This window comes from Gadus macrocephalus, chromosome 5, assembly GCF_031168955.1.
Source record: "Gadus macrocephalus chromosome 5, ASM3116895v1".
NCBI lineage: Eukaryota > Metazoa > Chordata > Actinopteri > Gadiformes > Gadidae > Gadus > Gadus macrocephalus.
In genome coordinates this window covers 13,676,360-13,693,105 of record NC_082386.1, presented here as the reverse complement: position 1 = coordinate 13,693,105, position 16,746 = coordinate 13,676,360, and the positions used below count along the sequence as shown (strand labels likewise).

The following is a 16,746-nucleotide window of genomic DNA, read 5'->3' as shown; positions in this document are numbered from 1 at the left end:
TAATTTAAAGTTAGAAGTTTCTCGATTTATCATACTACAGTTGTCAAAGTAGTTGTTGTCTGTAGAAAATGTAAACTTAATAGATAAACAAATAAATAAACTAATTTATATTTAGCAAGAAGTGTTTTAATCACGTCTGGTTTCTACATGGTAACTTTGTGACGTCACTGATCTAGCATGACTCCTGGGTCTGCATGGACCAGGTCATCAGGTGTACTATGAAGAGACGTTTATTGGTTTATTTTAACTCAAATTCGGATTGGTGTTACACAATACACTTAAATGCTATTTTAATTACGCATGATTAGATTCACTTGATTCTGAGTTTAAAGTACAGGCCGAAATCTCATAAGGTTTAACTTGGTTCATCATGTAACGTTCACAAATATCGTCAGATATATAGTTCATATTTTTGTTACTAATGGTAAGCATATTTTCAGTATTTATTACTTATGCTTCAACTCACTAAAATAAACAGATGCTTGCCAGTAATTGTGGCATGTCACATAATGGTCCTGTGAACAAAGATCTTCAAAGTAGTTTTACTGGAAGCCGGCCTGGTTTTTGATGAAAAACTGTTTTTAATCCTCTGAGGTATCATTGTTTCGGGCTAGGGATGGGTCAGAGAGTGGCGATTGTTCAACATATGGTTTATTCAGAGTCACAGGCTCAACGAGCTTGACCTCTGGAGATGGTTCATGAAGCATCTCTTCAACAAAGGTAAGCATTCAATTTATATTGGAAATGGGTGGGATGTTACATAGGCCACATCTACAGGTTCTAAATCATCAGGTTAACCTTCAGTCTGTCTTGGCTTGGTCGGAAATACAAAGAGGCCATGTTTGTAGTGTCTGACTTATCTCAAACCCATACAACTTTATTTTGTGTTCTGTTGACCACCGAGTTACCACCAGTTAACACAAGTCCAGAAGCTTTTCAGGACTGGTGTTAGTACCCAATCATAAGTGGTCCAATGAGGTACTGATGTTTGCTTGAATCAAGTGGTCTACTCGAAATGAAAGGAAATTAATTTAGATAATCTTGCATGGTTTTAGTCAGGATTCACAAGGTTAAAAAAAATACAAGTTGTATAATGTCTAGCGTTGTAAATGATTGATTCTTGTAACAATTTGCCTGGTTTTTAAACTCAACATTCAGCCCTTCCCCTCACCAGGCCGATCCCGCAGTATGTTTAAGGTTTTCCATTTCCATACCTGAAAACATTACTAAAACTAGACTAGAGCTCTTTAGTTGATAACACACTATGAAAATAAAACTATACTGGTTCTTTGTAAAACGCTAACAAACCTCTACCTGCCCCAACCCCACCTGTCTTAACCCTACCCGTCCTTAGCCTACCCCTACCCATCTTAACCCTACCTGTCCTAACCCCACCTGTCCTGTCCCAACAGAGGCTGGTTATCGGAGTTACAAAAATAATCCATCGATCCAAGATTTACAAAAAGGTACAGGTTACATTTTATTGAACACTGTGTGGAAGACATGTAAATATTACAGATAGGTCTACTAGTGTTGAGAAAGGATAAAATAAATACAAACAATACTTGAAATCCCATAGGGATATATAAAACAGTTCTTAAAAGTCTCCAATTAGAAAAGAAAAAAAACTCTTCAGTACTAAGCTCATAAATACAAACATGTTTCTAAAATCTATGCCCTAAAGATTACCTGGTTATTATATCTAACGTACATACTTAAAATCATCCAAGACATATATTTCATAAGTACAAAATTGTCAATTTCCTGTTTAACTGGGACCACTTAATAGTTGGAAATCTGATGCACCATCAACAAACAATTCTGCAGCATTTACCTTCTCGAATCCTGAGTGAGGTTGAAAATAAAGCCCAGGCTACGATCCACTACAAAACCACTTTCTTTATGATAACTATGGGTCTCATATTTTGTAGCTGCTTGAGTAAAAGGTCGGCACCATCTGAAAATGTTTTATCCACTAAAATCTTAACGTTATTAACTGATTTGAGATTAAGGGGATTTCTGAAGTCAACTGCATTTGCATTGTCACTTATTTCATCTGAGACTTTCCCCCTTTGAGCAGACTTTTGTTTGACAGAGTGAGGCTTTTTGGCTGGCAGTTCAACACCGGCTTTATCGCTCAGCTTCCGTTTGGAAGCTTGGGTTGACTCTGAGGTTTCTATAAACTTTAAGAAGGAATCTTCGAGTTCTGAAGGCTTAAACGTTTCGGGAAGGAGACCCTCGTCACACTGCTCCTCTGGGGGCGAGGGAGTTCCAGGATTAGAGTTATCTCTGGAACTGCTAACAGTCAGACGGTTTCTGAGGGTCTGCATCCGCTCTGTGCAAGCTGGTGTTGGATGAGCAGGCTTCCTAGGACGGCCTTTCTTATTCCCCTCGGTCACGGTGGAAGTCTGAGACTCTGAACTCTCGTCGGTGGATGATTTGCCGTAGTCGTTGGCCAATCGGTCGTCTGCGTTCGGGCCGTTGGGTTTTGCGCCTTCGGTTTCACTCTCTTCGTTTTCACTAACTTCGGACGAAGAGCTTGTGGACATGCCTTCAGATTTGTTTGCATCTTTGAACCTGGAACGGGAATACTTTTTGCAGAATATAAACTGGCTCCTATGGTCCTCGATGTACCGCTCTGTGAGGCCATGAGTGGTGTAATGTTTGAAGATGCTCCTCTCGGCCCGCTCCACGGTGTCACAGCCCATTATCATACAAGGGTACTGCAGGGAGGACTTCTTGGTGCACAGGGCGGACGCCTCCTCGTGAGATTTGAGAGCAGGTTTTCCAAAGCTGCTCCAATGATCTATAGAGTTGACTTCTTTTTTTTTTAGGTTTTTCTTTTTTACTTTGTACTTGCTTTCAAAGATTTCTTTCGGGCTGGTTTCCGGGCCAAAAAGGCCTATTGACTTGGTTCTCCTACCATCACTGCTTTTCGGATCGTAGACGTACTCGTGCTTCTTGATCAGATGTCGCAGGAGGTTGGACTTTGTAGTGTAGACACAATCACATCCGTCATACTCGCACTTAAATGTCGTGTCCACTGACCCACTCTCAGAGATTGCGATTTCTTTGTGGAAGTTTTTGATGTGCTCAATGTACTTGTCCGCACACTCAAAGGGTAGAGAGCACTCCTCCCGATCACATTTAAACGTTCCTACGTTCATGCTGGACATCATAGCAGTGGCTTTATCACGCGTGAATTTGTGAAGTAAAAGGTAATGCTGCACTAACTTAGGGACTCCCATGAACACTCTGGAACAATCCTTTACTTGACATCTGACTTCATCATCTTTTACTACGCTCTCTTGTCCGCTCGTTACACTGTGTTTATCAGAATCCCCTTCTGCTCTGGTCAAGGGCAAGGAGGCCTGATGCATAGCCCTGTAATGGAGGATAAGGTTCTGTTGAATGGTAAACGCAGCGTTGCATCCTTCGTGAACACAGCGATACGGTCTATAAGGGCTGAAGGCGTTGTCTAGGTCGCCCATCTTCAGCCCCATCTTCTTCTGGGGCTTCTCTCTCTTGTGGTGCTCCTCCTTTGTGGGAGAGGTTTTTGAACCACTCGGTTGGTCAGATGGTTCATGGGGATTCGACTCTATGCTCGCCTCCCCATGCTGCTCGTTTGGTTCTGGGCCCGGATTTGCTTGAGCCTTTCCGGGTTCCTCTTGAGCCGGGTCAGGCATTGATGAGGAGCTCATCTCACAGTTCTGCCCGTCGCTCAAATAGTGAAGGGGGGATGGCAACTTTGTAACAGTTAATATTTCACAGGCAATACCATCGTCTGCAGAATCGGATGCTGCCGTGACCATCATGATGTTGTCTTCATGGTCTGGCTGAGTTTCAATCGCTATATCAAGTGGCTCTTGTTTAATGCCAGGTACTCCTAGTGAAGATCTCGTTGTACGACTAGTATTCTCCGCAGCGCTGGTGGTACGGCTGCTATAACAATCTTCTTTGGCTAGTCTGAATACACGCCTATTGCGTGCACTGAATTTTAGCTTCAGCATCTCTGGCTTTGTTAGGCGATGAACCTTTTCGTAATGGATTCTCAAGCCTGTCGTTCTGGTAAATGTTTTAGGGCAAATCTGACAGGGGTATGGCGAAAACTTCACTGGAGTCCTTTTCAATTCTTCTATCTTATCATTGGTGTAATCATGCATTTTTGCCAAGTGTTTGAATAATGCCTCTTTCGTCATGAATGAAAACTCACAATCATCCTGATCACACTTAAAAGGTTTGGGTAACTTTTCCCGGGACTTCTCCTCGCGTTTTTCTTTCTGAGTCTTACTTTTTTCATGGTCAGATAAGGAGTCTATGATGACGACATGTTGAGCTAAGGCCATTTTTTCCATTTTCAACTTCTCCTGTGCAGCCTCAATTAAATCCAACCTTTGAAAGGCCTTGGAGATTTCCATCAAGTGATCCTCACTGCGGGGCCTGGCCTGGGAGGAGGCAATGGACTCCTTCGGATCGCTGTTGGTCTGACCGGGCGGGAGCTCCTTGGAGGCCGAAGGAAGCGGAGCAGAAGAGGGGTCTATCATTGAATTCTGGGGCTCAGTTTTAATCAGGTGAGGAGTGGTCAAAGTGGTCAAGCTACAGCTTTCCTGTGAGAACTCTCCATTGGTCATGTTGAATATTGCTCCATTAGTATCGGGGACGAGAGGGTCATTGAGAAAATCTAGGAATGATGTGGGTAGGTCAGCCGTTAGATCCACTTCATCCAACGGCTTGCATTGAGACCGCTTTGATAGATGACCTCCGAGGGACTTGGTGCTTGTGAACTCTCGGAAGCATCTCCTGCAGATGACTTTACCGTCCTTTATTATCGCCGGCCATTTGGTTCTCTTGCTCAGTCTGTTTCGCTTTCCTTTCGGTGCATCAGCATCGTTGCTCTTGTCATCGGAGGGATTAGCCTCACCTTCGACCGTACTCAATTCTTCCTCAAACGGGACGTCTGCGGTAATAACACTTTGTGGACTGAGCAGAACCTTGACCGTGCTGTCAATCGGATCAAGAGCAGGCGTCTCCACCTTGGGTGTCGTAGCCTTGGGAATGACGGAGGTGGCTTTCGGTACACCTTCGGGCTCTGGGATGTCTGTCTGACATTTCATTGGGAGGTCTTCCTTTGTTTCTGGAGGCAGACTGGCTGCTGCGTTCGGATTGTATGGAGGGGGGTATGTTTCAACCGGAAGGTTTTCAACTGTTAAAATGCTACTGGGGTGACCGGTCTGGCCCGCCATATTGGTATTCGTCTTTCTTGAATCCCTGTCAACACTGGCCTCCGGCTGCATTAATACATATTGCTGCCCACCATTGTGTATTTGGGCCACATTGTCAAGCATTAGTGAGCTAGATACATACTGAGACATCAAAGTTGAATCCGAAGCAACATGTGACATGGTTCCACTGTGTGTAGCTGCCAGTGAATGGTCTCGGTCAGCCGGGAGAGGGGCCGTGGTTTGATAGAGATCTGGTTGCCACTGAGGGTAACTCCGGGACGGATATTCAGCCACATTAAAGACATCAGGAAAACAGTTACTCATAGGAGATGAAGGCCAATCCTGGGCTCCTTCTGAATTCATTAGGCCAGCAGAATTCCCTGGGCTTCCCCATGATGGATAGAGGGTAGGATTCACCATTGGAGTGATAGGCACTGGGTCCACTGAGCCAGTGTAACAGGGGGCAGGTGAGCCTGAACATCCCAGAGGATAATCCATCTGCTGCATCCCTGCCTTGTTGCATAGTGGTGGTATCTGTGGAGTCGGGGATCTGTGTGACTGACTGGGGGATGCCGTTTCCATGTTGGAGATTTTCTTTGCAGTTATTTTTACCACTTTGTTGTACTTCTTGGCCAGTTTCCAATCTTCAAATATTTCAGGGTGTTGTTTCTTCACATGCCGTGAGAGACTTTTATTTGTGCTGTATGCACGTGTACAGTCCTTATATGGGCAGCAATGCATGACCTCCTCATTGCCAGCTGCAGCTGGTATGCTCGGAGAATAGCCGTGTGAGGAGCATGGGTTCTCAGCTTTTATCTGAGATGGAGAGAGAATCTGAGGTGGCACTTTCTGAAAGACATGAGTAACTCCATTATCCATGTCTTCTCTCAGCGGACCATCTACATGGTTTATTGTGAGGGGAACAGGGTAAACTGGTGGATTCTCCACGTGCTCAACTACTATGGTCGGTTGCTGATGCTGAACTTGTTGCTCTGTTGCATCAACTGTTGCTGGGGCGGGATTTGTCAGGGGAGTATAGCATTTCTCTGGTTCTTCCGCCTCTAGATCCTGATTTAGCATGCTTTCGATGGAGTGTTTCACCCTTAAAGGATTAGGCTCCTTGGGCGAGGTCAGTGGCGACTTTGAGGGTGAGGTGCTCGCCATGGCCACGTCCTTCATATAAGCCTCTGTGTCGATGCGTTCCAGGCGGACGAAGGCAGAGCACTTCTCATCCTTCTTAGGGGTGTCCTGGGGGGCGGCCTGAACGTTTGGGGGGGGCTGAAGGACTTCGTTGGATGGTGGAGGACTGTTCACCACATCATGTGTACCATGATTCCCTTGGGGAGACAGGCATTGGGACGGCGAGGTTAAAACCTTTGCACAGTTGACTGTCTGGCTCGTGTATGTAAGGTAATGCTGGGCCTCATGATCATATAACAAATAGGCCTCATTAAAAATCTGTCCACAATTAGGGAGCATACACCGAGCCTGGAATTCTGGATGCGTTTTCCTATGCATGAGCAGTTCAGAATTGGAGTTAAAACTAGCTTTGCAATCAAGCTGTATGCAGATATATGGTTTGATCCCACAGTGCATTTGCAGATGATCATTGAGATGTTTAACGTTAACAAACTGCCGCCTGCAATACTGGCACACCACCTTCTGCTTCTGTATCTCTAGGAAACGTATTGCTTCTGCATCATCCTTGTGGCATCTTACATGAGCCATGAGATTACGGAAAAACTTGAATGCCTTTGAACAGTTTTGAACTGGACAGAAACAATCCTGGCTGAGCTGTGTTTCGGACGTCCCTTGCTCCTGGGTGACGAGGCTGGTTGGATTTACTTGCGTGTCAATACTGGCATAATTGCCGTTTGAAGGTTCTATTTTGACAGGGCTGAGGTTGGTTTTTACGGCCACCTTTACATTTTTTAACGGACTTTTAGCAGACTGAACTGGTTTGCCAACCTTCCTAGCAGCTTTCATTGCAGCCAGTCTCTCTTTACAAGATTGCTTGACATGGGAAGCAACATGTGGCTCTAAAACCTCCCGGCTTTCAAAACTATCAGCGCAAATCGGGCACAGATACATACCATCTTTAAAATGCTTCTGAGCATGCCGCACAATACGGTGACCTAAAAACTCCTTGTCGCATAAAACACAGTACTGCATGTACGCTCGCCAATTGCGAAACCGAGCAGAGACAAAGCCTTGCTCCCTTAGTTTTTTAGCCTCTCTATTCTTCTCCCTTTCATCTGTGATCTCATTCAGTTCGTTTGTAGTGTTCAACAGAAAGTCCTCCAGGTCCTTGTATTCCGGGGCCTTGGCCAGCGCGCTCTCCTCCTCTTGTTCTTCTGCGTCGTTCAGCGTGTCTATGGACGACACAATGGCCGCTTCTTCACCCATCAATGCCAAGCAGTTGCGCTTCAATGTTCTCCAGTCCCAGAACTCGGGATCAAAAGGCCACTGTGTCTTCAAGGCCAGCAGTAACTCACAGCGTAGAGAGTTAGGGACTGGCAGGTTCCCCTCCTCCTCTGGCTTCTGGTCCGGCTCGTTGTACAAGGACTCCACGGAGTAGTAGGAGTCCACGGTCGGCTGGAGGAGGAACTCAGTCAGCTGACACGCACGCTTCACCTCAAGATCGTTTGGCAAGAGGCAGTAAATAGTTTTGCAGATGGTAGACTTGCTGTCCTTATGGTCACTGGTCGTCATTTTAACGGCCTGAATGCACATTTCCACACACACTGGAAGCCCCACCTCTCCGACCTGAGAAACACAAAATCAAAAAACAACGTGAAGTCAGTTCCTTTGGAAACATGAAAGCAGACCATATAGATATAGCGTTTTTTTAATGTACCTCATTTTGTATAACTTTGATGAAGAACAGGATGTGACAGACGCTTCTGCACAGCAGCGTCATCTTCTTGCTCTGCTCCAGAAAAACATCCGTCGAGGACTCCAGCCGAATCAGCAGCTTACTCCAGAACAGCGTGAGTTCCCTGGCAAATCAGAATAACACCAGTTGAAATATTAGCCGAGTCAATCTATTCAGTTGGTTCCAACATTTTCAGAAACCTATTCATCCTAATTAATCACGCCGATAGAGATTAATAATCTTTGGTTTGGGTGGGAGAGAACCTCGTCCTCTGTGTTTGCATGCACGAACGGAGCTCGAACCCGTGTTGGAAACCCACCAGGCACAATAAACCTCTTCTTGGAGAAGCTGTCGCTTGAGGAAGGCAGTACATAAACACAAGGCTCCCTTCTCGTCGCCCTCCGACTCAAGGTTACAGATCATGTCCAGAGCATCTTTACAGTCGATGGATGTGATCTGGGATGAGACAAAGATGAAGTACACATTAATCCCAGGGATGGGTATAGAAGAAGAATCACACTATTTCTAGACGTGGGAATAATGCGTACAATATCTATATACACAATTATTATAAGGAGCAGAACGTAAAGAGAAACATAGTAGAGGTAAACTATTACATTGTTGAAAAAGGAAAACACCATATTACCATGCAAGAAAACCAAAAGCAATTCTTTTGACAACATGATCTTCAACAGGTGCTTGGTGAGGATAACTAAATCACTTACTTCTTCCGTGAGCTGCTCTTGAGTTTTCGTCATGCAGATGCAAACCAAGTAGATTTGCTTAAAGTTCCCTTTTCCTTCATATCCCGGGTACTCTGAGCATATCTTAGCAAGGACCGCAGCCTTTTCAATACTGTCCACTTTGATCAGATGCTTTAGTCTCATGTTGAGCAGCATAGGACCTTCCAACTCCAGAAATTCATGTACTAAAAAAGAAAGATGGAAGCAGAGGGAAACGGTTACTCATTCAAACATTAGCTTCACAACGGATCTAAGAAACCACATCTCTTCTTCCAAACAAATACATTTTTGCAACACCTTTCCCTTGCAAATAATGCTAGCAAAATGCTGAGCACAAGAAACAAAAAGGGACTTCAATGGAGCATCAGATTGTGTTTAATGCTCTGTGCATTGATTGTATGATGATCCCGGGCAACACCCACTGGGATCTATCCCAGAACTGACCATGATCAGTCTGAGGAGATCCGTTGGCCAGGATGCTGCTCAGAGTGGCGTTGGCCCACACGCCACCCTGCTGAGCCATGACAGAGAGCCCGCAGAGCTGAGTGTGACCCGTCTCTTGAGAAAGGCTGTGTGCCAACTTGGGAAGGAAAGGAAAGCGGGCAGATGGTTAGACGCCACAGAGTGCTGCAACCATTTAACAACAATATCTGATTTCATCACCAAGGCAGGAGTTGAGGTGAGGAGAATAAAAAAAGGAGAATCTCAGAATCTGAGTTAAAATCTTTAAACTGACCTTCATGGAGGACTGGAATTCCTCCCATAAGGCAACAGGGACGTGCTGGGGCAGTAAAAGTAGCAACTCCACACAACTCCTGTGAATTCACCATCCAGCAGAGAAAAATATAGTTCAAGGACAGATACAATACACCATGCATAGAAATGTCTAATGGATCTAAATATACGAATTTCAAGGCCAGAAGTTGTACATCACAATTACAAGGAAGAGAAGGAGAATGAGGGCAGGGTCCTTGATGGTGCTTCTGTAAACATGAAGGAAATTTGTGGACAACCCCAGGATTTAACCCTTTTTAATCATGCCGGTGTGTCTTATATTTTACCGTCTCATATTTATCTATTTTAACAACATGGTTGAATGACTTAACCACAGACACACTGGGTAGATTTGAACACACAAGCAAACACCTACATGGATCGTTACACTCACAGAATGGAAAGGAAACTTTTGGGTTTGGGTAGAACAGTGAAATAGAGCTGTTAACAAGTGTATGCAGTGTCTGGATTGGACAGAATACCGTACTCACAGTGCTAACTTTTCAAGTAGAAGTGGCACATTTTCACATTCAGAGGAGAGACACGAGGTGGCCTTTGCGAAGCTGAGTATGGCCACAGTGTAGACCTCAAGCAGGGGCAGGGGGTCTTCATCCGTCTTCCACCGACCAGCATTCTCCACTAAGACCTACCATACCAATGTAAACACCAGGGAATAGAGGCCATTAATGATGGTACCACTAATACAACATCTATACCTCGATGTGAATAAAGTAAGTAAGAAAGTCATTCATAATGGTATACAATGTAAAGCAATGCAAGTCAGGTCAGAACCACATAGAACTGATCATCTGCTACTTTAGAAAACCAAGGTAGGTAGAACTTGCACTTTAATTGTCAAAGACCGTTTCTATATCTGAAAGGAAATGCAAAGTTTTAAATGCAATGGAGAAAAATAATGGAAAGAGATAAAAGAAAAATTCTAGGATCAAGTTTCTAATTTCTTCTTCTAGTCCATTACAATAAACCTTTGGTAAAGGTTACTATAATTCCATACTTAAAAGAAACAGCTTGGTAGATCACATTAAGTTTGTAGTGTACATGTACTTTTTAAATGGATCTTGTAATGATGAACCTCTTATCCACGTTAGATTGTATTCTTGCTCATTGATTTGTTTGTTTAATGACTCCTCATCAATTTCCCCTTCCATGTCATTGAGCCATAAGATAGATCCTTAATGAGCTTAACACTTCAGAGTGACAATGGTTATATCTGCACATTTATAACTTCTACAAGATTTGACCAAGCAACCATCATCATATTTTGGATTAAGGTAAAGTAAAACACATCAAATCAGATCTATATGGAAATGCATAAGAATTCTCATCAGGACCTCAAAATGGAATTCATTTTACGGCTTTGAATTCGTGTAGATATTGTCGAAACGTATTCTATAACTGACTCCCATCAGCTACAGTTTTTATGATGGGAAGTGAAAATGAAGCTATGAGACATCGTGGTGATCACTTTCCAGAATAAAATGCATGTATTTGTCAACTGCCGGAATGTTTATTTCTGTGACCCGAGTTCTGCAGGCCGGTGACGATGAACTACGCTGATAAAGGCAAGGGACCCGAGTTCTGCAGGCCGGTGATGGTGAACTATGATAATTAGGGCATGGGACCCGAGTTCGTACAGACCGATGATGGTGAACTACGGTAATTGGGGCATGGGACCCGAGTTCGTACATAACGGTAATTGGGGCATGGGACCTGAGCTCGTACATAACGGTGATGGTGAACTACGGTTATTGGGGCATGGGACCTGAGCTTTTACAGGCCAGTGATCGTGAACTACGGTAATTGGGGCATGCGGCCTTGGCTAACACCTTGTTTAAAAAAAAAAATCACTGCTCTTTTCTTTCGTGAAATAACGCAGACTATCAAAAGTAGACAATGTATGCAACGATTTAAGATCTGCAAGAATCATTCAACAAAAATCGGTTTGAACGTGCATGTCCAGTGCCATTCATTAACCCAAATGCAATGCAAACATGCATGGATTATTTCAGTATGTCGCTAGCCCCCCGTCCTCCCAGCATGACCACTGGGACCTGCACCCAGCTAGCTTCATCTGGACCTCCGGCCCGGAGGAAAACCACTGCGGGATCAACGCTCATGCATCAAGGTCACTTCTCCACACGATAATCCGACCAATGCGCACATAAACACTGGCAACTGGCACATAGCGTTATAACGGACGGGTCAAATAGCAGAGGAACGGTTTTCCATCTCATCTTAAAAGGCAGCTAGCTAGCTAGCCAGCTAGCTTGCTAGCCGCTTAGCTACATTGTTGTAGCCGACGTACACGCGCATCCTCGGCCAGGAAGCAGGAGGCTGCAGGCAGGGACGACGCGGAGGAAACAAGCTTACTTGACAAAACTCCTGGCAGAAATGCAAAGAGGCCTCCAACGACGATCCCGAGCTTTCTTTTAGTGTTGCGGTCAAATTCTGAAAACGTTCTCGGAGTCCCTCGATAGTTTTCCGTGTATCATATTCCTTCTCTGTCTCCCCCTCCGCCATCTTCACAACAATCACGACCGCGTACGCACAGATGTTACGTCGCCAGACGCGCACACGCACGGGCACGCAGGAGGGGGAGGGGAGCGCCAGAGTGTGTGCTCCACATTCTCTGATGTCAACAAAGCATCAATGACCTTACAATGACACAAGATGGTAATCTACAAACTAGGCTCCGACGTTTACCCAGCACCCTACCTTATACTATAGACCAGTGTTATGGTCTGTAACCTTTGGTTTTATTGCCACTTGCTCCAAGTTTTAGTGAGGCATTTGAGTGAATATGGTTAAAATGATCCTGGGAAATACTGAATGCTGATAATGTATGACCAAAATGATCTACTAATTTTCTAAGTGTTCTGAATTCAACTATGTTATGCATTTATTTCATATTGAACGACACACTTACAATACAGAATAACATATTATATCTCCAAACAACTCAGCAGCCAGAGATAAGGGGTTCAACCAACCAAATACTGTTCATGTATTTGGTTGGTCGAACCAAAATACATGAACTGGTGTAACATTGTTACACCATAAAGCATTCACTTAATCAACTTATGTAGAGAGCTTTTCTTTATGCAATGAGCCCTATAGATCAGTGGAAGTACAAACAGACAATAAATACACGCATTAATACAATTAGCAATCAATATAACTAATACACAAAAAATAGTTTTTAGGTTCTTAATATATATTAAAAAAACAATTAAAATGTATGTGTTGCGAATCAACCAATGGATAATATCCCATAACACATTTGGTTATTCCAATAACTTTTCGCACATGGTTAACAAGGTGATCTTAATAGTTTGCATGTAATATATTTTTGGAACATTTTCATTAGATTTTGATGATTGATTATTGTCAATAATCCGGCATAACATTGACATCAACAGGTACCTAATACCATTGCTCACACCAAAGAAGTGAAGATGTAGTCTACATGTTTTGATAAAGTTTATTTCTATAATTTATAATTTAATCTACCGAGAGATATTATTGTATTTACACAAGAGAGGTGCATGTTGAGCTACAGACATTTAGAAGAGTGAAGGCACGCGCACATCATGAAGAAAATCTGTTGCTGAACTTCTTTTCCAGATCAGGGACGAGCTGCAGTCTCCACCTCTACTGTCTGTGGTAACGGCAGGTACTACAGTGGCAGGCGGTCTGGTTCTTCACCAACTCTGTGTTTCCGTTTCCTAAGGTAACCTTGGTCTGAAAGAGGACAGAGAAAAGCAGGCGGGAGTTTAGCTGGTTATACATTCATGTGCTGCATCACATACTGTACAAGCTTTGCCACATTACAGTGGCCGTATAATAACGATGGCCTCTACTTTAATAACGTGTACATTATGGGTCCTTTCCATTCTTTATCTCCTTTTAAATGCTTTGACTGTCCTGTAATTATGCTGCTGTGTGAGGACACATAGTCCATCCTGGATTAATTATGTGTATCTTATCTCATGTGTTACAGCTTTAATAATAAGTCATTACAATATAAGTTTATTTCAGTCTCTTGAACATAATGAAAAAAACTTCAGGAAATAGTTGATGAATACCGGAGTGCTACGTGATGCGACACAGCAGGTGGCCTCCGATGTTATGTTCTTTGTCACGATCATGGCCTCCTTGGACTTCAGGGGAGTGGGGAACGCTTTGGAGAAGCAGCAACCCATGCACTGGTACACCGGTCTCTCCCGAGAGAACAGAGGGTTTCTCCTCAGAGTGCATTCACCGCAGCCCACTGGGAAACCATCAATGACCCCGGATTAATAAACCAACTAACAAACAAGGTACAAGAAAACTTTAGGTGAGGTTTATATGATTGCCGTCATTCTGATGAAAAATCTGTTTACTCTTAATCATTTACATTAATCACCCACAATGAAAACGTGGATATTCCTAACAAAGACTCTGTTGATATACATGGGAAACATGCACCCTGCAAAACCCTGTGCAAAGGCTATATTCTATTAAGCCCTGTTAATAATACGACATCAGTCCACAGCCAGGTTTCTTAATTTGTAAGTGTATCACATTTCCATACAAAAATACAATAAAATGTTGAATTAATAGTGGACAGTGTAATTGGACAGCAGATATCTTACTTCGTGACATGTCTGTGTTCTGATACGAGTCCGCGATGTAGAGGAGGAAACATAGCAGGAGAGCAGATAGCGTGGCACTTTTCATTGAAGCCGTCATGCTGGAAGTGAATGTTAACTATAATATCAAGCAGGGACATTAACAGGTTGGTTAAAAATAAACTCTCAACTATGACATTTTGTTTGAAAAAATAGGTTCAATGATACAATAGAATAACATTGTAGAGAAGTACGAATTCAGCAGCAACGCACCTGTTCTCTTGGATGATGCTGGCTTGGGGAAGTGGCTCCAATACCGTGTACAGGCGCCCCCTGAGACTATATACACTGCTGGGATTAGATAACATCCTACAACCTTATCGGAGATCTCTCTGAATCAGCAGCCACTTAGCTACCTGGCTCATAATCACTCGGAAAAAAGACCAGTACCCACGGCGAGAAGTCAAAACACACTCTAATCATCCTTCCGTCCTGACCTAATACTTCTAATCCCGGGGGAGGGGTTACTAGGTAACTGGGTGGTTATCATTGGTCTTGTCATAGCAAGTGGAAGGGGGTCATTAGTTCATGAATTTGCTGGACCACTGTATTAATTTGCACTTACATTACTGTTTGCCTTGGACACATAATGTGCATGCATGATGCTAGAAGGAAAACTAAATCCTCCCAGCTCATTGAGAGTCAAAGTGTTTCTCTGATTAAAACCACCGGGTACAGACTGTGCCGTGATGACGCAGGGCATAGAAGATACGAATATTAAGAATAAGTTAAGCAAACCATTGCTTTGCTAAAGCAAAGCCACAACTATTTATATTTACATTTGAAAAGTGTTTCTGGACAAAAAGAGGAACCAAATGGTTATTGGAAATTCATTTCAAACAGTGTAACCACCTGTTCACCGATAGATGCGAAACAATGGGTATCTTATCATAGTTGAGTTGAAATTTTAGTGTGACCCTGGTTGTGTTGCTAATAAAGCCTGTGAACAAAACAACAATAAATATATGGTAGAACCTATTAATACATCAATAAAGACAGGCCATTTCATTGTTTGAGTGTAAATGATGAGCTACATAAAAGAAAATTATTTGAGAAAATAATTGCATTTCAGTGCTTGACTGTATTTCCGTAACAACCCTTTTTTGGTGCCTGTTTGTTGACAAGGTTAGGAGATTGTTCCATGATCCGATGGCTGTTTTTTTCCTACAACAGTGAGTCGAATGTGTATCTGGAATAAGACCAAGTTATTTAGTGGTCCTACGTACCAAATGATCTACGAGAGTGACCCAGTGTGGTGGCAGGTGGGACCACAGACCCTGGAAAACCCAAGGTCTACTGTAGGGTATCAGTTTATTAACTAATTTGAAATCTGTTCTAAGACGACCTTACATATAGACGTATGCATACTTTTTTCACAAAATTGATATATTAAAAAGCATTTTACCATGCACCACATCCTAAACAAATTTCTATGAAAGACACTTAAATCCCATACAAAATATTTATGCCACTTTAGTATCGCAACAGGGGGCCACTACGATACTTTATTCGTAGCTGTACACTATTCCGCCTCTAATTCATATTTACTTATAGAAACCGCCTCTAATTCATATTTACTTGTGGAAACAGCCTCTAATTTGTATTTACTTTTGGAAATAGCCTTCATATCTACTTATGGAAACAGCCAATAATTTGTAATAACTTGTGGAAACAGCCTCTAATTCCTGTTTACTTGTGGAAACAGCCTCTAATTTGTATTCAGTTGTGGAAACAGCCTCTAATTCCAATTTACTTATGGATGCACCCTCTAATTTGTATTAACTTGTGGAAACAGCCTCTAATTTGTATTAATTTATGGAAACAGCTTCAAATTCCTATTTACTTATGGAAACAGCCTCTCATTTATATTCAATTGTGGTAATAGCCTCTAATTCCTATTTACTTATGGAAACAGCCTCTAATTCTATTTACTTGTGGAAACAGCGTGTAATTCATATTTACTTGTGGAAACAGCTTCTAATTCCTATTCCCTTGTTGAAACAGCCTCTTATTCATATGCATTTATTGAACTAGCCTCTTATTCCTTTGGAAAGAGCCTCTAATTTGTATTGACTTGTGGAAACAGCCTTTAATTCATAGTTTATTTACTTGTGGAAACCGCCTCTAATTTGTATTCACTTGTGGAAACAGCCTCTAATTCCAATTTACTTATGGAAGCACCCTCTAATTTGTATTAAATTATGGAAACAGCCTCTAATTTGTATTAATTTATGGAAACAGCTTCAAATTCCTATTTACTTATGGAAATAGCCTCTCATTTATATTCACTTGTGGAAACAGCCTCTAATTCCTATTCACTTATGGAAACACCCTCTAATTTGTATTTACTTGTGGAAACAGCCTCTTATTCCTATTTACTTTTGGAAAGAGCCTCTAATTTATATTTACTTGAGGAAACAGCCTTTAATTCATATTTACTT

General features: G+C 42.6%; 2 protein-coding genes and 1 long non-coding RNA gene across 4 annotated transcripts; 1 reads left to right on the top strand and 2 right to left on the bottom strand.

Moving 5' to 3' along the window:
- Positions 1-1,455: 1,455 nt before the first annotated feature.
- Positions 1,456-12,202, bottom strand: znf292a (zinc finger protein 292a). Its single transcript, XM_060052528.1, has 8 exons — positions 12,006-12,202; positions 10,106-10,260; positions 9,577-9,655; positions 9,285-9,420; positions 8,823-9,025; positions 8,417-8,553; positions 8,080-8,221; positions 1,456-7,988 (listed from the first exon to the last, which is right to left on the bottom strand). Exons 1-8 carry the CDS (start codon positions 12,153-12,155, stop codon positions 1,884-1,886), a joined length of 7,107 nt encoding a protein of 2,368 aa, XP_059908511.1. The 5' UTR covers positions 12,156-12,202; the 3' UTR covers positions 1,456-1,883.
- On the top strand, positions 11,152-13,941 carry LOC132458073 (uncharacterized). The gene is made up of 3 exons (XR_009525853.1): positions 11,152-11,760; positions 13,260-13,365; positions 13,802-13,941. It is a non-coding gene; the product is annotated as an uncharacterized LOC132458073 (long non-coding RNA).
- On the bottom strand, positions 13,099-14,857 carry cga (glycoprotein hormones, alpha polypeptide). Of its 2 annotated transcripts, none has more exons than XM_060052553.1 (4): positions 14,519-14,857; positions 14,270-14,367; positions 13,721-13,905; positions 13,099-13,376 (listed from the first exon to the last, which is right to left on the bottom strand). In XM_060052553.1, the coding sequence occupies exons 1-4, from the start codon at positions 14,611-14,613 to the stop codon at positions 13,287-13,289; spliced, it is 468 nt and encodes a 155-aa protein (XP_059908536.1). In that variant the 5' UTR covers positions 14,614-14,857; the 3' UTR covers positions 13,099-13,286. The 2 variants fall into 2 exon arrangements, with proteins under 2 accessions (XP_059908536.1, XP_059908537.1); XM_060052554.1 differs by having other exon boundaries at positions 14,270-14,384; positions 14,519-14,659.
- Between the last annotated feature and the right edge of the window lie 1,889 nt (positions 14,858-16,746).

Excerpts from the sequence above, each read along its gene's own strand:
- cga (XM_060052553.1), bottom strand. The coding sequence starts at position 14,613 with ATGTTATCTAATCCCAGCAGTGTATATAGTCTCAGGGGGCGCCTGTAC. Across the intron at positions 14,368-14,518 it reads AGCATCATCCAAGAGAACAG|CATGACGGCTTCAATGAAAA; the intron begins GTGCGTTGCTGC and ends ATTCACTTCCAG. Across the intron at positions 13,377-13,720 it reads TCGCATCACGTAGCACTCCG|ACCAAGGTTACCTTAGGAAA; the intron begins GTATTCATCAAC and ends GTCCTCTTTCAG.
- znf292a (XM_060052528.1), bottom strand. The coding sequence starts at position 12,155 with ATGGCGGAGGGGGAGACAGAGAAGGAATATGATACACGGAAAACTATC. Across the intron at positions 9,421-9,576 it reads AATTCCAGTCCTCCATGAAG|TTGGCACACAGCCTTTCTCA; the intron begins GTCAGTTTAAAG and ends TTCCTTCCCAAG. Across the intron at positions 8,554-8,822 it reads AAGAGCAGCTCACGGAAGAA|ATCACATCCATCGACTGTAA; the intron begins GTAAGTGATTTA and ends GTCTCATCCCAG.